This window comes from Phallusia mammillata, chromosome 6 (assembly GCF_965637545.1).
Source record: "Phallusia mammillata chromosome 6, kaPhaMamm4.hap1.1, whole genome shotgun sequence".
NCBI lineage: Eukaryota > Metazoa > Chordata > Ascidiacea > Phlebobranchia > Ascidiidae > Phallusia > Phallusia mammillata.
Genome location: NC_137257.1, coordinates 17,528,437 through 17,548,442, shown reverse-complemented (window position 1 = coordinate 17,548,442; position 20,006 = coordinate 17,528,437). Strand labels below are relative to the sequence as shown.

General features: G+C 36.4%; 2 protein-coding genes across 2 annotated transcripts; one reads left to right on the top strand and one right to left on the bottom strand.

The window, feature by feature from the left end:
- Positions 1-1,666: 1,666 nt before the first annotated feature.
- Positions 1,667-13,904, bottom strand: LOC145233808 (uncharacterized). The gene is made up of 12 exons (XM_080098597.1): positions 12,814-13,904; positions 11,842-12,048; positions 9,915-10,108; positions 8,628-8,805; positions 8,088-8,280; positions 7,057-7,229; positions 6,098-6,274; positions 5,383-5,601; positions 4,309-4,487; positions 3,783-3,884; positions 3,220-3,401; positions 1,667-2,761 (listed from the first exon to the last, which is right to left on the bottom strand). The coding sequence occupies exons 1-12, from the start codon at positions 12,977-12,979 to the stop codon at positions 2,707-2,709; spliced, it is 2,025 nt and encodes a 674-aa protein (XP_079954723.1). The 5' UTR covers positions 12,980-13,904; the 3' UTR covers positions 1,667-2,706.
- Positions 13,905-14,534: 630 nt separating this feature from the next.
- On the top strand, positions 14,535-18,726 carry LOC145233810 (non-selective voltage-gated ion channel VDAC2-like). The gene is made up of 8 exons (XM_080098599.1): positions 14,535-14,691; positions 14,799-14,848; positions 15,463-15,668; positions 16,453-16,563; positions 17,022-17,138; positions 17,279-17,429; positions 17,753-17,810; positions 18,236-18,726. Exons 1-8 carry the CDS (start codon positions 14,625-14,627, stop codon positions 18,325-18,327), a joined length of 852 nt encoding a protein of 283 aa, XP_079954725.1. The 5' UTR covers positions 14,535-14,624; the 3' UTR covers positions 18,328-18,726.
- Positions 18,727-20,006: the final 1,280 nt, after the last annotated feature.

Sequence of the window (20,006 nt, the reverse complement as noted above, 5' to 3'; positions counted from 1 at the left end):
TGTTCTACAAGACTGATTCATTGTCCCTTACGAACCATAGCTCGCTTCATTTTTGGTATCTTTTCTACGTCGCCTGACACTTTTCTTGCCTTTTAAGCTTAGAGTACTGGACGAGCACATAGTCCAACGCAAAACACCTTCATTGGCCCTTGTTAAGTGCTGAAGTTGATTGAGGGAAAGTGTTGTGAAGTAGCAAACCGGGATAGCCCTCATTGGCAGTGAAACAAGGCACTCTTTGTTGTCGTTGGTTCGAGTACGAAAAATGCTTGACAAAATTATGAACCCTTTTTCTCTAAGAATATACATCTAATTGCTTTTGAACTTGCATATAGTAATAACAAATTTGTAGCTCTTCCAGCAGTTTTTATCATAATACAACTTTGTGTTTTCAATTAATGTCATTACCCTGATGAAGGTGTATCGTATGGAACTTGGAAACGTCGGCATATTATAATAAAAACTGCTGGAAGTGCTACATATTTGTTAATACATCATGCTCGGCAGCAACAGTTTATTTATTGCATGTAGTAAGTGTGTGCTATTCTGGACACTGAAGGGGAATTTTCCAACAAAGGCATGCAGTTTAACCGTTATATATCAGTGCATTTGAACATTTCTCTCTTATAATTCATGGTAACACCACAAAACAATGTGATGTCCATTATGTTGTTATGTTTATCCTTATATTTTGTCTATTGGGTCAAATTTTCTCTTATATTTTGTCAATTTTTTGCCACTAAATATTTTTAACAGTTAAAATGTGTTTTGCGGCCAAAAAGGTCAATGTCCTATAGGTTAAAATCGCGACAAAACTGCGATACACAATACTCACTAACTGTGACAATGACTCGCCCCACCATCGATCATTTCTTATCAGACGGATTGACGTCATTTTGTGTGACTCAGGAGCTCTCAAGTTTTGACAAGAGTTTGGTGGGCGGCTTGTAAAATCGACAAAATCGGAAACTATCGTGGTCTTTGCTGCGGTTTTGTTTTGATTGTTTAACAAATGTAACAAAAGCGAAATCAGGCACTTAAATAATCATTATACGTTTTGTTGCGGTTAGTCACTGCGAGTATCGCTTATTTAGTTTGTGAAAACTTTATAACTTTATGACAAAACACAAAGCATCGCAGATTTGTGATTTACCCATCTGTTCACAACCTAAGGTGAAAAGATACACCATTTCTACAACAAGGCAAGCAGGTGCACCTTGTCGGTTTCGAATTACCTGGTACATAAAGTATAGTCACTTAACGCGCCGTGCCGGTAAATTTTAGAGTAAAGCAGTTGTTCCTACCTATTTTGTTCCTTTTCCCCCGGCTAAAAATCCCAATTTCCCGATTGTTTTAACATGGGAGTTGTAAGAGAAATAAGTAATAACCGTTCAGCTAAACGGTCATAAATTTGAGTCAACAAGCTACTAAATGCCGTCGCCTTCAATCAAAAACAGACGAAATCGAAATTGAAAACAGTTATAAAGATCGGTACAACAGTTGCTCCCGAAAAATTAAAAAAACGCGACATGTTATTTACCACAGCAACATTGATATCTTTTATCAATTTAGAAAAAGAATATTTTGTGATACATTTTCCAAGGTGCAGGTGACAATAAAAACTTGTTCATAATATTGTTCCCACGCTAAGCAACCAAGCAGTCACATGTCATGTACAAGTCACGTGTTATATTAAAGCAACTTGATTGGAAGAACAACAATTGACGCAAGTGTTACCCAACAACGCTTACAAAGCAATCATTGGCTTGCTTGTAACCACAATTGGCAATTTGTTTAAATGAGCGTCATTTGAAATTGACACTCGTTTGTGACGTAACAACGCACTGTACGTATTTGCTGGATCTTAAAAAAGCGCATATCTTATGATTGTAAACCGGTTTTGTTAATATTGTTTTGGCGTCCCAACGTACGCACAACCTTGCTTTGAAAAAACAACAACAACACAACATTCATTGTCAAAGCAAAAGCAATATAGCTTAGGGTCAGAGCAACCCTATAGTCAAATGGGAAGACGACATATCATTGTGTGTTTTTGCACATAACTTGAGAAAATGCATAACATATTTTTAATTTGTCCATAACCATAATGAGTGTTTTTGTGCATAATGTCCATAATGAGTGTTTTTGTGCCCTTTTTACCCACGCAAGATTTATGGATTTCTTGGTAGCTCTTGGTACTATGGAGTTTTTATGTTGCCTGTAAGCACCAAACTTTTGTGCACAAAATAAGACAGAGCTTCTCCTGTTCTTTGTACAGCCACAACATATCTAACACCAAAACAACACTCCGTGAAAAAGGAAAAACAAGTTGATAGCAACCGTATTGAGTTTTGTTTCGTTCTAGTTGTTTAACAGGGCACGATGTCGCTTTTGATAAACGTCTGGGTTTCATTGAACGTAAAAGGACCATTGTTTTATTTGTGTATCAATAAGATAAAAATCAACAAAAGGTACAAAGCTACTGGCGACTGAGTACTGTACAAACTTATCCAGTAGTTGCTTGGTAGATGAAGACTTATAACAAGACGTATGGTACAGAAATAAATACAAAAACAGACCATCAAGTCTCTTAAATTTCTACTTCTACTACTAAAATAGATGCAAACTTTTTCCCAACAGGCTTCGTCAATATCTCAACAAAGAAAATTATTGTCATAAATTGTTACATCAGCGAGTAGTGGGTGGCCGTTATGAGTTGGTCGCATTTGGTGGGTTTGATTCGTTGATAACAGCTTGGCAGTAACTGCGAAACAAAACAGGCTTTATGGTTCTTGGGCGACTTTTAAATTGAACAGAAACAAACGGAATAGAAATAAATTTTGAGTGTTTATGGGCAATTAAAAAATAGCAAATTGTGCAAGGTCTCATCAGTGACAAGGTATGACTACATGGACTAGTGCAAACGCTCCAGTTTGCTGCATGGGAGTATAACAGACTAAAAGCCATGCCCAACCAAATCTGTTTAATGCCACAACTGAGGAATTTTTTTCAGTTTTGCAGGATTGAAGTGTTAAAGAAACTTGGGTGTAATTTACACCTTCGTAAGCTATAAAAGGGCAAACAAGGAAAACGGTTAGAAATCTTTTGGGGGGGTTTGGGGGCCTAACGACGCTTAACCACATAACAATATTTGCAGCCACTTCACGGTCACTAAGAGAGTCCACTATGAATAATTTCTACATTCTGAAAGAAAATTCTTACCGGTAAAACAAATTTACTAATAAGCTGAGATTCTGTGCATCGTCAAGCGATATCTCATCGAGCAAATCTTGTGCTCGTTCCACCACGTGATCGTCAATCACGTGTGTGTCACGCTTGACTACACGGTAACGAAACGAATCCGTTCCGCCTTTACCAAGGTGAGTCTGTATGTCCCTCCACGTCTGTGAAAAATTTTGCATTGATTTCTTGCCCTGTTTATTGTGGCAGAGCTACTAACATAAGAGCTCACAACAGGTAAAGGTCGCTAAATACCGATAGAGGTGTAAAGAGCACAGTTATTCAAATTAATAGTGAGACTGGAATAGGGTTGAAACTAAATGTAGGATTGGTCACTTTTTATAATTGGGTTTGTTGTTATTGCTTCTGAATTTGCAAATGTGAAAAAAATAGATTTGCAGATAAGAAAAAATATAGACCGAATTTTAACAGAAACTGGTCAATGCTGCACACCACTTCACTGTTTTAAAGTAGACCAATGTGTAAAATGTACGAACTATATGATGTGGACAAATACATGAGTAGGCACTTGTTAACCAGTTCACCTTGAGATTGTTTTCGTCAAAGCCAAGAAGTAGAAATGTTGCTTGCATTACTTCCAGACTCCCAGCTGGTGGATTCTTGTAACTACGAACCTCTGATACGTACTGTGGACATAGTTTTCCTGGTTAGATACGAGCATGGCAATGAACAAATCATTTTTAGGGCAAAAATACGTTAAACTGCTTAGCATGTTGAAAGATGTGCACGCCATGTTATGTTTCAGATCCATACAAAAAGAAAGTGTTTTAACAGTATGCCATACAGTCATACACATTTCCCATACTTCCAAGATTATTTTATCGCCTATTACTAGTATTGCAGTCAGAATTTTTTTGTGTAACATAAAAAGTTTTTTTTTAGTGTAAAAGAGTTCGAAAAAGATAATACGACATAAAAACACATTTTTTATGTGACGTTATTGCAAAAAAAAAACTATTCTCTTGCAGAAATTGAAGACCTGTAAAGTCTATTAGGTTGCTCTATTTCGACTTATTTATTCCAAGTTACAATTTTTAAACAGAAATTTACCCTGGCTGGAATTTCGGCTACGCTTTTGCGAAAGGCAAGTTTCTCTTTTAATTTATCCAGAAGCTCATTGGCATCTGACAGTTCGGAACGCAGAAGATCTTCCAGTCCACTGTCTATTACACTTTGTATTGCTGATTGAAGCAAGCTGATATCGCCCTCATCAATTGCTCCTTGTAAGACTGACAAATCAAAGAAAAAACATAAAAAATATTACGCGACATATGCTTTTAAATATTTTCTAGTCTTTGTCTATGCCAAATAATGGCAAAGTGAGGTATTCGATTGCCTGATTTAGTTTAGTACAGTCGCATCGCAAATAAATTTCTACGTTTAGAAAATGCGTTTTCTTAATAAAAGTAAAGTATTTTCTTAAAAAAAGTAAAGTACGTTTTTAGCAATAAAGACGTTTCCGGTATATCCCAATCGGTATTTTTGTTTGTTTGCTTAAATAGCGTTTATTTGTTTGTTTAAATCAGTGGTTCCCAAACTATTTCATATTTTTTTCAAAACGGTCCCTTTGCCATTATTTCGAGGGCTCCCGGTCCTTAAGCCTAAATGTATATTTCATAAAAACAAAAGTTGATTGCAGGATTTTAGCCAGTTATGCAAAATTGCGCACAAAATCATTCAAAGACAGCATGACAATAAAGGCCATTGTTTAGCATTAGAGATAGGCGATTATCAATTCTACTTTGATTTTAAACTTATTTAGTGGCACAAACTGACGCCAAATAAGATTATAGAATTACTTGAACCGCTTCGCGGTCCCCCCAAAATTGCCTCACGGACCCCTAAGGGACCGCGGACCCCAGTTTGGGAACCGCTGGTTTAAATAGTATAACGTAAAATCGCATTTAATTGGTCTCGAATAGCAAGTGTTGTACAAATAAAATATTCTTTTTTTGTGAAAAGCAAGTATTATTTACAAGCCTTCAAGTTTACCTAACAATGGCAACAAAAAATCAAAGTATTATTTTAAAACATTATCTTATGACTCGTGAATCTGTGAACATGTTCTGACTTTTATGATGTTACCCCTAATCGACAGCATTTTGTTTTACAATCAATTCTTACGTTGTTGCAATCGAAAAACTTCTTTGTTTATTCTTTCCAGTTCGTTTTTCTCCTCCATATCTTTCTGCAACTCTTCTGTTTCCAATTCAAGCTCCCGTAATAATCGTTCGGCCGCCTTCACCTCATCCGACAATTTTTCTTCCAACTGGGCCTGGCGAATGTTGGTCAGTGTGTTACGGATCTGTGGTGCGTTACGGTTGCTCATCGCTCGTGCAAGTTCTAAAATTAAAAAAAAAATGTTCGTACCATCACGGAATCATCCCAAACCGGATGATCCTGAAAATGTTTGACATTAATTTCATCATGAAGACATTTACAATTAAAGAGTGCTGATTTGATTTGCCAGCTACCGAAAGAACAAGCCCCAAACCTAACATGAACCCGAACAAAAAAAGGAACTAAGTTAGGACCAAAAGGTAGTAAAATTGGGGCACAAATGAGGCCGAGAGAGAAGTCAGGCCCGAATCAATCTCGTTTTATTCAATTTAAACCCTAACCTGACCCAAAAGAGACCACAAACTCTAATTTGTTAAAAAATCTTTAAAAAAATTTAAAAAAACTGTCGGGGAAAAGTCAAAACAGTAAACTTTTGCTTATCGTTGTTGCGGGGCTAAATACAACAAGGTGTGGGCATTGGTTTGGCCCAAAATCGTTTTCACAGCTTTTTTTCACACAAAAAACTGTTTTCACATTTTTTTACGTTTTACAAAATTACCTCGCTTTAGCGTCAGAGCCATATTTTTGTTTCGGCGCTCTAACGTCATCTTGCGGATAAGATTTTTAGCTTCATCGTAAATTTCACCGACCTCACACTTCATTTGCTTGAAGTCAATTTCTCCTAAAATTGTTTCTAAAACGTCCAGATCTCGATCTTCAATGCCATGTCTTAAACCTGCAAAAATATACCAATATTCATTAGACCAGTGGTTCTTAACCTTTTTTCCTTGCTGCACCCCTTTCAAATCACCAACCAATTTTCGCACCCCCTTTCAAATCACTAACCAACTTTCGCTCCCCCTTCTGTAATTGCTTAAATAGAATAGACCTAACCAACCTTAATGATTCAGCATCCCCGCACCCCCTAGGAACAGTTCTCGCACCCCTTGGGGGTGCGTGCACCCCAGGTTAAGAACCCCTGCATTAGACGATTCTGTGTTTTAAATTCTGTTTAATTTAAGTGATGGCTTTTACGAAAAGTGACGAAAAACTCGAAGTGAATAACTTAGTAAAATATGTATTCTTTGATTACCGACAATTTGGTCAGCCGATAACTTAACATTATTCTGCCGATGACTTAGCGGGATGGCTTCCATTTTCAGATTTACACTATACGAGAGACCAGTTTCCAATAAACCGGAGTGTCGTTAGATGGCTACACTAGCCAATGACATATGCCTTTTTTCACCAGCTGCACTTATGAGACCTTATAGGCCAAAACGGTGTGCACTGTCTGCAGCTTACTACAAACTTCCTGTATGACTTTGAACCTTCGAAATGTAAAGGTAGTTGTAGACTACTTATGATCGAAGCTAATTTTCAGAACTAAGAGTCCACAAGGTTTTTGGGTAGTTATAGATAAACAACAGCCCGTATGGATAAATTCTGTGACGCTGTTAGACAATGCATCCTGTGAAATGTGTACCAAACTGAGAAAACCAAATACCTATTCAATACCTTCCACATAAATGTTAGCTTGTAATATCCGATGAGCTTTTGCTAAATCTCCGTTGATGTCTTCAAGGTTTGCTGCTTCAAATAAATCTGCGGATTCTCGGAGTTCTACGAAATCTAGTGTTTCGTTCCACACCGCTTTGTGCAACCTCTCCCGAAGTTCTTCTGAATCGTCACTGCAAAAAAAAACTTTACTGCAAAAACGAACCATTGTATTATGACTAAAAGGGAGTTATTTAGAACTCTTTTACACTTTATGGGATTTTTTTCTCATGGATACACAAATTAAAAGCAGTCTTCGACAAAAAGTTTGTGTAAGGATCTATAATATGGAAAATTTACTAACACCACACCTCACGACAGGCCCACGTTAAGCTAAAATTGGATAGGTGGCGCAAAGAGCACAAATACCTTTCTGAAACGATATATCTCCAAAATACTGACGGTTAGGGTTGGGGTAAGGTTTTATCACTAAAATTTCAAACGTAACATTTTTAAGATTTTTTAAAAAATCTTAATTTCTAAGCCTAACCCCTTTGGCTGATAAATAAATAATTCAGCTCTTTACGAAATTTAGTTAAATTGGGGTCTGTCATGAGGTATAGCCAGGGTTGCCTTTGACATGGAGCCCAAAATAAGGACAACCGAACATTTAAATTATCATAAGAAACAAAACAAACGTTTTATGAACAACCTTTGCATTTATACGAGCCATGAAATATCACATGCTAAACTTTCTGCCAGAAACAATCTGTTCCAGCAACTTCTTGTTTGTACTTACTTCGTGCATCCAACGACAGTTCAGGTATAGGTTAACTTTTATTTGTAGCGGGAATGTGACTGGTATTTGTTGAAAATAGGACAAAATAAGGACTCAATTCAAAAACAAGAACAACCCTTAGAAATAAGGACAATAAATTACTCTAAGACATTGACCTTGAAAATAAGGACGGCATGACAACCCCGTGTATAGTGGCAGTAGTAGTTGCTATAATACGAGTTTAATATGAGTTTAATTTAGTGTAATTCACTACCTCTCATTCAAGTCGTCCTTATTCGCTTTATCATCGATTCCAATTTCAGGAGGTTGTTTTTCCAATTCCGCTATGAGCTGTTCGGCTCGCGTAACTTCAAACTTCATGTCATGTTTAAATCGACTTTCGTTTATCCTCAAGATGGCGCTGCGAATTTCGGTAACTTCTCGGCGGGTAGATGCCTCGGCTAAACCTTCAAACAGAATGTACACAGGTAAGGGAGCAAATTTCCGCCGTATGAGAGTAATAGATTTAGAATCTAAAATTGTACATAAACCCCGTTACTCTTAGACATCAAAAACTCTCTATGGACTGCGCTTTAACAACTAAGCTACAAGTGCTGGATTAGAAAAGTCTGCTTTAAATATTTAATCTCCTTTAAATAGTGTCTAAAAAGAGTCTTTATGTCCATGTTTCATGAAAGTCTGATCCCAATGTACTATAAAGATTTTGTATTGAAATTCTTAGCAATTAAACCATTTGTAAATATGTCGTCGTGGGATTTAAATGCGCACAATCATCACAAAACTCGACCCTTACTTTTTAAAAGTTGGCTCCTGAGTTTATTGTTTTCCGTATCATCAGGCTCCGATTCTCTTTCGATAATTGGATTCTCCACTATTCTTTCGTCTTCATTGGTCCTCCTTTCGTACTTTCTGTATTTGTTTCGGAGCCAATGCTGGTCGTCTCCAACCCAATAGGATAGATTGTATCCAGCCTAATACCAATCATGGACAGAATATAAGCATATTATTGCAGACAGTACATACTGTTTTCACCTTTGAATTCCATCTGTGCATGTGGTAGGGCAGGATACTACACTTTAGCTATAATTTATCATTGTAATTGCTTATTTTAGTCATAAAGATGAATATGGTTTACTAATGAAAAAAATGTACAACCGTACAGCAGTGACAAGAATAAAATAACATAAACATTAAGTGTTATGTGACGTAACAACTTCCCGGCGATAATTGTTGTGTGATACAACCTTCTTTCCTTGTTGGATTAGGAGTTGTAAAGACCACGAAGAGATGATTTTTTGTAAAGACAGAAATACCGTTTAAATTTATCTCGGCATGACGGTAGTGCTACTAACACAAGAATTTACAGACAGGCCTGCTAATTTCCAATCGGTAGCGCAACGGAGCATCGGTTTTCACTATGTCAACAATTGCTGACTCAGCAAACCTTTTGGAAACTAGCAGGCCTGTCTGTGAGTTCTTGTGTTAGTAGATTTCAAATATCGGTGCCGAATTATTAAAGAAATAAAAAGTAATAACGTTACTTCATTCGTTCCGTTCTGGTCTAAACGCTGTCCAAACAAGAAGAAATATTTCTATTTCTATTTTTTGTGACATCATAAAAGGCGGAATTACGTACGAACCAGCATTCAGTGCTTAACAAATACTAAACATATTTAAGCGTCAAATGTAAAAAAGTTTTGTTGATTTAACTGGGTGATTGTAACATCTGGAATGCAAGATCATGTTTAACTTGTGGGTAAATAATTTAATACTGGCAAAAGTATTTTTCATGCAAAAAGTTAGATTTTGGTGTAGGCAGCTAAAAAACAAGAATTTCAATGTATACGGTTTACACAAGATTTAAAATAAATTGCGTCTTATTCATTGCATATTGGTTGTCATTTGTGACCTTAAAAATAACCCATTTTGCCGTGTTTACTGAAAGGGGTCGCCTAGCAAAATTCGTACATATCCAAACAAAAAAGTTCGCCATTAGGTCCTGTACGAGAATATGAAAAACCTAAAAAACTATGTCAGTTTTATATAGTCAATACGGTACTTTATCATTTCTGTCACAAACCTGTTGGGCGTCATATTGAAACTTCCAAGTGCTTCCCCTGCGTTGTCGCTCTCTGCGCATGACGTATTCAAGTGCTCGTTCCGCTTGAGCGAGTTCTTTGTGTAGGTCAGAAGCAAGTGGTTCTCTGTCGTACGTTTTTGCAATGGCCTTTTCAAGTTTTTCTTTGATCGAAGATTCGGTGGCAAATAGTAAATCTACGTACAATACAGAAGATTGGAAAATCTCAGGGGCCTTATCACCAAAGGTTTAGATAGCAGTGCAAGGTGGTAAACATAACCGCCAAAGTGCCCGGGTGATTAGCGTAACCGTCTTGTTCATGAGGTTGTTGGTGCTAATCTTATCTCGGTAGCTTATGTTTCCCTAAGAAATGAGAGCGACAGTAAAAGTTTGATCAAAATTTAGGTCACCCACTACGAAAAAATCGAACTTCCAATAAAATAGAAAGTTTGACAGTGTATTTATTATAAGCATAACGCTTTCAGGTGTTGCCTGCCCACCGAGGATAAAAACGACACAATTAAGAAAAGGAACATAAATGCCCTTGTGACAATATAAATCATTACTGTTAGAACAGTGGTTCTCAAACTTTTTCATTACTTTTTCAAAACAGTCCCTTTGCCATTATATCGAGGGCTCGCGGTCCTTTAGCTGGAATGTGTATTCTAGCAAAACGAAAGTTGATTTGCAAAAATTTTAGCTAGTTTTGCAAATTACGCATAACAATTTTGATCCGACAAAACAGAAAAACACTACAATTGTACGCGAACAAATGCTTTTTTGTTAGTTAAAGGTAATAAAGGTTATTCTGTAGCAACGGAGACAGCTAATCTTTAATTTTTGTTCGATTTACACTTGTTCAGTGGCCCAAACTGACGTCAAATAAAATTATAGAAGTACGTTGTGGTCCTCACAAAATTGCTTCACGAACCCCCAAAGGACCGCGGACCCCAGTTTGAGAACCGCTGTGTTAGAACAACTTGCGCTCATGTGTATATTTTTGTATTTTGTCTGTGAAACGTTTGGCTGGTCAAGAACATTACAAAACTCTTTACAGGGTAAAAACTTGAAACTTTCGAAATCATAAAAAAAAGATAAAAACGCACTTCTGTACCATTCGTCGCCAAAGAGGTAGTAACAAACAACTATAACAAGCACTTGACAACCATCAAAAATGTAGGCCTACTTCGTGGACATTTTGAACAATAATTCAACGGCAGATCTAATGATTGCAAAATCTGCTTTAGTGGGCGTTTTTTTTCTCACGGGTGTTAAGATTTTAAACACAACGAATTGAAATTGTTATCAAATAATTTAGGTTAATGTATCGGATAATGCGTGTAGGCTATATAATTAAATATCAGTAATAAAAATTAAGCTTTGTTATATTGTCGTCTTTAATCCCCGCTAATTCTTTTATATCACACAAATATACAACTGTTCAAGATCACTGGAAACAACAAGAGTTTCCAACACCATAAATTTGACTTTGTACCAAAACCGGTTACAGGCACATAAACAGTCAATCGTACTGTTTTTTAGCATTTTCTACGACCCAAATAAATGTATCGGAATAACGATGTCACGTAAACAATATGGTAGAGCTACTATAACACAGGAACTCACAGCACACACTGTTTGTAAAATACCGATGGAGGTCGTAAAGAGCGCAGCTATTTTTTAAAAAAACAGTGAAACTGGGATATGGTCAGGGACTAAATTTAACATAAACAACTAGGTTTTTAGGTTAATTATATTGTTATTATTATTGTGAAACCTCAGACTAACCCAAATAGCCCTGGACGTCAGCATGTGCATTTTCAATATTTGAGTGCGCCACTTACCGGAATTTAACAAACCTGCGTGTAGTAAGTTCTTGTGTTAGTAGTTTTACCAACCCATATGTTGTCAAATTTGATAAAGAGCTTACTTTTACGGTACTTGTCACGGTACAAGATTCGATGAGCCCTCTGGAGCTCTTTATCTTTTGGCTGAAGTGAACGGTTTTCCCGTATTTCCCGGGTAATTTCCTTTAAATTTCGCAACTGTTCTGCACAAGCCATGGCCACTGCTTCCGTAATTTTATCTTCGTAATACTGAAGTCGTCTTCGCATTTCATTCGGGTCATCTGTTTTGTCTGTGTTTTTTTAAACAAAATTCATGTAATAACTGCGATAAAAAAATGCGCAGTGACAAGCTAACAGCAATAAAAAATATGAACAACATGACTTTCTAAAACGATAAACAATTCTCAAAAATGGCATTATGTTTTAAAAGTTGGGAGAAACAGTATAGTTAAATACAAAAAGTGCGCAAAACCGCTAAAACAAAAGTTAATTTAGGGATTTTGAGATCATACAAACGTTGCGTAAAAACGATCTGTGCGTAACTATTGTACAAAGTGACTGATTTGATTTTAATGAAACTGTATTTGTTTTGTGTATAGGTGAAAAAAGATTGTTGCACTAACACACTCTTTAAACGCATTCTTGGGTGTAGCATTAAAATTTTGCCAAAATGCGAAGAGACAGATGCTTTATTGTTATTACTTCCCGATGAAAATATAGGCCGCCATATGTCTCATATGCAGTCCAACCCATTTAACGCATTTTTACCCCAAATTCCATGAATTATGCACATAAGGTCAACATTTTTGCGCAAGTGCGATATACAGCACTTGCCAGACAAAATAATGTTCGTTGTTCCGCAAAACGTACTCAGAAAACCCCTTTACAAACTCATTGTAACCCATCCAAAGGGATTACTTCAGTTAAGATATATCTGTACACGCAATGTTTTTAATGTGGTTTTATGAAACAACCGCCTAATTGCACGCCTAGCAACATCCGTAAACCGTTTCCGCAACGCTGTTTTCGTATTAGTTGTTGTTTATGTCACTTACTTCGCTTGCAGCAGCAACACAGGCCAGTTGATGTCTTGTTTTGTTTTTGCTTCTCTTTGCGAAGCTTGTCAGTAAGCTTTTTGCCAGCTGCTGAAATTAGAAACGCGTCTTTTGCTTGCTCGTAACTTCTTATCTCAGTTTTTAATCGAGACTTCTCTGTAGACATGATTTTAGCAGTGGGCTTCTAAAGCTTAGGACATGTTATTTGGTGACAACAAACCAAATTGGTTACTTGAATTGTTTACATAACGACGATTTGTTGTCTCCACACAATCTAACTTATAGCCAGTGATTTCTGTAGAACAGCGAAAACAGTTAAGTTCAAACCTTATTTAACATTAGATTACTGCCAACAAGAAACCTAACTTGAACCACTAGGACGGCTATAGCTTTGAAGTAAATTGTTGGTGGCAGTGTTTTATCTATCTTGGGTTTGTTTTCGGATTGGCTTGTTGCGCAGAAGAACAATTGTTTTGCGTGCGTCTGAAAGAAAACTAAATCAATCGCTCCAATGCAAATCAAAGAAGCCAAAACCAACAAGCGTTAGCCGACACCTATTTCACGACCGGTGGCGCAACCACGTGACACTGAACGATTGTTAAATGATGACAAGGAAAATGTTATGTATTGCACAATACGTCGAACAAACTTGTTTAAAAATAGCCCGTAGATAGCTTTGTTGTGAGTTGTGACGTTGGGGTCATTAATGAAAACTTGACATTGTTAAATATCGCGTAGCCTACAATGGCTCTTTATTACGGCGGTTAAGCTAGTTTAATTATCTCAGTTCTACGCGACCGGGTGACGCATGTTTAACACCCAACTGACATTCATAAACCAGCAAGACAATTCGATTTCCAGCTTCTAGCCAACCAGTCAAGTGGTTGCAACCGGGTTACTTAATTTTGCGTAAAAGGTCTGCAGTGCGAATTAAGGTCACCTCCTTTTTCGAGTGTAATCCTTTTACGAAAGAAGCGAATTCTAAAACGTGGTACGAACAATCGCGTGCAGTGTTACACAAGCCGAAACAGTCACTAGTATTTCATTGGAAACAGGCATGTACTTTGTATCAAAAAAGTCTGTCAAATATTTGAAATGAGTTGCATCATACTTACGTGTGTTTTGAGATTACAAAGAGCAGTAAGTTTGCGTCAACATTTTTAACCTTATATTTAGATCAATTTTGTAAGAAATTTTAGTTACAGGTGGTAAGAGTTTCAGAACAACGCCCTATTACTTTTATCTATTACATAAAAATACTTCAAGTGGATGTAAAAACAATATGTTTCATAAGAGACAATCATCTGATATTGCCCCTGCCCAAAGCTTCGGCGTCCCCAACAGCCCGCACAACATGTCCGCGTTCACCTCTGCATTGATCGTTGTACAATAATTGCCGAGGGCCCGGTCGTTGAAGGCGTGCCATGTGCTTGATGAAAGACGTTAGCATTGAACTTATACACTTTAAACTGTTACTTTTTAGATTTAAAAAACAACAACAACGTTTCACTGCGATAACAACTTTAGTATGGCTTTTGAAAGGCTTTGTTAAGAAAGTTGAAATGTCATTTTTGGTGGCAAACAAGAAAGTTACAGTTTTTATTTTGACACGCAGATCCTATTCCAGATTTTGTGTTGTAAAAACGGACAGAGGAATCAGTGCATCGTATAACGAATCAAATATCAATATTTGTGACAAAAACATAATTTTAATGTCCTCTAACTCTAACCTTTGTTGACAGATCCGCTGCTGACAAAGATTTTAGGTTTTGTTATTTGTTATATATTAGTGTTAATACCTAAATTTCAAGATGGTCATTCCCCCACAATACTCAGACCTTGGAAAATCTGCAAAAGATCTTTTTGAAAAAGGATTCAGTAAGTTTTATGCAAATTTCTGTAATAAAGCTTTTTATTACCTTTTGAACAAATATATTATTGAGCTTAACTGTGACAAAACTTAACCATGGTTTAAATTTTTGCAGATTACGGCTTTGCAAAAGTTGATCTCAAAACCAAAACTGGAACTGGAGTTGTAAGTTTACAGTTAAACATAAAACTTTTTCGTAAAAGCAGCTGCTTACATTTTAGGAAGAATGACCTGCATGTTGCATACTATAAATTTTTTAATGTATTTTGGCAAGTTTTGTCAAAAACTGCATTGAAAGTTGTTGTTTGAAAAGTAATTAACAGCAATTTATACTAATTTAACATTTATTACCAAAAATTTAAATCAATTTTGTAGCACCTAGTCTTGCACGAGTAACATACAAATCTTGTCAATCACTAAATGCACTTGGCAGAAAAGTCTTAATTTCGTGCAAAAAATAATTTGCCTAGAAAATCCTCCATGCATAAAAACTTAGTCTGGACTATGGGTAGGCTAAAAGCACAATCAATTTTTTTTGCCAAACACAAAATGACATTTAAAATCTTATTTGTATTTTCCAGTGCAAATATATAACTTAAAATTCTGGCAATTGTTTGTGAATTTTCAAATTATATTATCTGTTGTAAACTTTCTGGAAATTTGAAACCTGTTGAAAAAATTGCAAAGTAAAATTTAATAATTTACATTTAAAAGTTTATGTTTGAAGTTAATATTGGTGTTTTTTTGATGAAAGGTAAAAGCATGCTTTGTATTGACAGGAGTTCACCACCAAAGGGTCATCATGTAATGACACAGGAAATATCGTAGGATCACTTGAAACTAAATACAAACAAGCCAAGCATGGTCTTACTTTTACTGAAAAGTGGACCACCGATAACAACCTATCCACAGAAGTAGCAATTGAAGATCAAATCGCATCTGGACTTAAATTGTCTCTTTGTACCGCCTTCTCTCCAAACACTGGGTAGGTTTCTGTTACAGTTGTGAAGGTTTTTTTCAGAGGTTGCAAAATTTTTCATCGTTAAATTTCTGTTTTAAAGAAGGTTTTTGTGTTTAATGTTTGTAAAGAGGAAAAGAATATGAAAAAATGTGTAATTATTGCAGTTAACTAAGACAGTGGTTCTTAACCGGTGGGAAATTTAATGTTTTTGGAGGGAAATTATGTGAGTCAGAAGTCACCAAACTCGGGCCCGTGGGTTGAAATTAACCGTAGAAAGCTAAGTTAATACAATATTTTCCGCAGCAACATGTAAGATGAACTTCACCTAGTTTTACAAGGTGCATCAAATCCAAAAAATCGTTTGTTACGTCACAGACATTACTAAAAGTATCAATGACTTTGTTATTGTTCGCGAATAAATGCATTTGATCTGTTGATTGTGATGCAATAAATGACTAATGCAAGCACATGAGATTTTTCAAAATTCCACCTGATTTTACTTTCTCACGAAATCACTATTCAAACTAAATAAGATTGCAGTGTCCCTTTAAGGTCCCGACCAAATCGCTTCACAAAATTATTTTGATTAAAGAATATTTTTTTTGTTAATGTTGGGCACAAAACATCATTATAAAAATAACGAACTTGGTGATTTACTTGAGTGGGAAACCACACCAAAAAGGAGCTTTATTCACATGTTGCGTTTAGAAATTCAATTGCTTCGTACTTAAGTTCATGTGTTGTAAGTGGTCTGACTGTATGTTGTACTTCATTGATGTAAGTAGTCAACCTGTGGTTTTTCTTGCAGGAAGAAGTCCGGTACCTTAAAGACTGCATACAAACGTGACTACATTAACACAAACCTTGACACTGACTTTGATTTCTCTGGACCAACAATTAAAGGAGCAGCAGTTGTTGGGTAAGAAAAATGTGTCCAAAAATATGTGTATTTTGGAAAGTGATGGGACATGACATTGTCACACGCCTAAGTATTGCTGTTTTGAAAAGATGTTGAGTTAGTTAGTATAGCCCTGTAGTTGCCTTTGATAGCAAACATTGCTTTTCAGTGTCTAGACATCGGTCTTTAAATCATCAGCAAGTTATAATACCATGGTTCAAATGCCTTTTACGGTTTCAATCTATGAATTAAAAAAATACTGTTATACATATAAATGTGAAATCTGTGCAATAAATTATAGTAATATTTTAAACAAAAGTTTTCAAACCTTATTTGTTAGATTTAGGGATCACAAATAAAATACATAAGCCTTTATTACTGCAACTATTGAACATGTAATTTTCTTGTAAAGAAAAAGCCACAATTCTTGCTAATATTTGAGGCATAAATGTAAAAATATGTTGCAATTGTTCTTTTAGGTATGAAGGATGGTTGGCTGGTTACCAATTCGCTTTCGACACCTCCAAATCTGCCCTTACCAAGAACAATGTTGCCATTGGTTACAATGGTGCCGACTTCCAACTTCTTACAACTGTGTAAGTACAACCAGCAAATTATGCCAGCCACAATTATTAACCATTCTCTTGGGCATATGTAATAATTTTACCACATAAACTTATATAATTTAAAATGTAAAATAAGAGTATATATATTATATATATATGTTTTATTTCAGCAATGACGCTTCCGAGTTTGGAGGTTCAATTTTCCAGAGTGTTAACAAGAGCCTTTCCACTGGTATTCAACTTGCATGGACTGCAGGCCAAAATAACACTCGTTTTGGAATTGCAGCTAAATATGTTATTGACAGTGATGCAACTCTTAATGTAAGTGGAACTTTTCCAACAATGCAAGACATAAGTGACTTAAACAAAGAAACATTGTAAACATAATGAAAGAAGGCATTTTAGTGCCAAATTGTTTTAATAATGTGTGTTTTTAGTTGTGCTGTTTGCTTAATGGCTGTTGATATTTTACAATTCTTCTTTCTTCGCTGAGGGATGTTGCAAAATAGTTGCTTTTGTCACCCAAATTACTGTGTTGTCACAATATACTGTTTATGATGGGTGTATAGTATGCAGTGTGTCTAAAGTTCAATTGCGGACAAAACAATTAATCATAACAATGCTAATGCTTGTCTGTTTTACAGGCTAAGGTCAACAATGCGGGCCAAATTGGAATGGGATACACTCATCAACTTCGATCAGGTAAATATTATTGCAAAACTTGATTTGTCACTTTGTTGTGTAAACATATTTGACAGTTTATAGAGCTCTTCTGGCACTTGCATTTTTGTACTAACCTTTTGACACCCTATACTATACATTTTTTTCCTTCGTTTATCACACACTGCAGTATGCATATTCAGTGTTATTAACCATGCTGAAGGTGACCTGTTTAAGCACCCAAACGTTGGTATAAAAATACAATTTGCCAGAAGAGTTATGAACTTGATATTATGCCTGGCAGCAACAGCTAATATATTTGCCATTGTGTGCCAAACTTCTTCTGAAAGCAATCTTGAACTTTTTTAATGACAGATGACCCAAAGTGACAGTATTTGATTCTACAATAGCAGCAGTAACATCAAAACTTATCTTCTGTTCTCATAAACCATTTTTCTATTCTGCAGGTGTCAAACTGACCCTGTCAAGTTTGGTTGATGCAAAGAACTTAAACGCTGGCGGTCACAAACTTGGTCTTGGCATGGAATTTGAAGTTTAGGTGCAATCTACTCCTGGTTCCCAATAAGAAACACTACTGATATAAAATCTCAAGTTTATGCACCAATATGTATGTCTATTAAGTCGGGAGCACCTTTTGCATGTTAAGCAGTCCGTTGTTATGTCTGGTAGTAAAGCTGTGTGCTTGTAACGCTAAGAACTGTGCTGGGGCATTTATGCTCTGCAAAAAAATCCAATATAATGGTAACTCTATTTCTACCATATCCTGCATGTAGGGCCGCTGCTATTCCAAACTGAATTTGAAGCTTACCTTGATGGCCCATTTACTTGCTGTTAAATAAACGATACCGTGCTTATTTCACTTGTTGTAAACCTGTACTGTCTGTGGATCATTTCTTTTCCCACAAATACTGGTCGAATAAAATTTCAAAACTTGTGATTTGGTGTGTGCAAAGAGGTTTTTGGGCAGCAGTAGGTTTTTTTCATTTCAGAAAGTGCAAGACAACAGCTCTGTTTGGTGTTAGTAAGCGAGTGTAGCGGTCTCTCTCACTACCGTTATCGTGTGCTTTCATACTACAGCGAACCGGAAAGATTGCCTTCTTTCTTGAACTCTCGTCTCATGCGGCGTATCGCACATTGTGTTATTCTATTAAGATATTACTCGAATAAACACCTCGCTACATTGGTGAGCCCAAGCGTGCAAAAACGTTATTTTTGCAATATGACAGGAGCCACAAACTCAGAGAACGCTGTAGCAATTAAGTTACCTACGTTTTGGACAGCTCAGCCACGAGTTCACCTCGCTACAAGATCACATTTAAACGTAATCTTGAGTTTTTATGTATGGTTTGTTTATTTTAGAAAGGATAAGACAAGATCTATATTTTGTGTTAGTGAGGCAAGCACGTTACAGCAGTAAGTGCGTGTTTGCGTATGTACCTGAACTAACAAGTAAGTCAATTATTCGGTCGTAGAGGGTTATTCTGACTAAGCTCTCATTCTGCTGATGGAAAGCGTCACAAACTACGCCTTTACAGCGAAAAACTTCTTATTTTGCTTACTTTTCACCCATCAAAATAGTGAGCTTGAAGTTGTTTTGAGTATGGGATGATTACTTTGATATGTCCGGAAGAGTTTTTTTGAAGTAAGACCTAAATCAGGGATGGGGAACCTACTTAGTACTGCGGGCCGCATGAATTGCACAACAGTTTCGGGCGGGCCAAATATTTATTTATTTTCAAATTCCGAGTAAAAATACCCAAAGCACACAAGTGGTTTTATATTTTATCGCTCCATATTTGATTTTTTCTTTGCTGCTACATGTTTGCAACAAACAAGGCATACAGGTTTATCACTTATTTCGCCAAAAAATAAGAGTTAAAACACCCTAGCTCTATTACTGATCTAAAACTAACAACACATGACAAATGATTTGTTACTGCAAGGAGAGGCAATCCAGTAACTGTTACGTCACAATCATAGCAAGCGGTTGAATGCGTGGCATTTTTTTGTAAGTTTACGTCATAATGTGGAATGGAGAGATATTGAATATAAATTACCAAAAATGTCGAAGTCATTTCTAGGAGATGTTTGTACATAAGCATTTTACTGTTTTTAATGCTATGTGGTATACTTTAACAAAAATCCGACGCGGGCTACATTAAAAAGGCAAGCGGGCCACATGCGGCCCGCGGGCCGCAGGTTCCCCACCCTTGACCT

Bases quoted from the DNA above. Each gene is read 5' to 3' on its own strand.
- LOC145233808 (XM_080098597.1), bottom strand. From the start codon at position 12,979: ATGTCTACAGAGAAGTCTCGATTAAAAACTGAGATAAGAAGTTACGAG. The intron at 10,109-11,841 runs GTAAGCTCTTTA...TATTGTACGTAG, and splicing joins CCGTGACAAGTACCGTAAAA to ATTTACTATTTGCCACCGAA. The intron at 5,602-6,097 runs GTAATTTTGTAA...TTTTAATTTTAG, and splicing joins GGCTCTGACGCTAAAGCGAG to AACTTGCACGAGCGATGAGC.
- LOC145233810 (XM_080098599.1), top strand. From the start codon at position 14,625: ATGGTCATTCCCCCACAATACTCAGACCTTGGAAAATCTGCAAAAGAT. The intron at 15,669-16,452 runs GTAGGTTTCTGT...TTTTTCTTGCAG, and splicing joins GCCTTCTCTCCAAACACTGG to GAAGAAGTCCGGTACCTTAA. The intron at 17,811-18,235 runs GTAAATATTATT...TCTATTCTGCAG, and splicing joins CACTCATCAACTTCGATCAG to GTGTCAAACTGACCCTGTCA.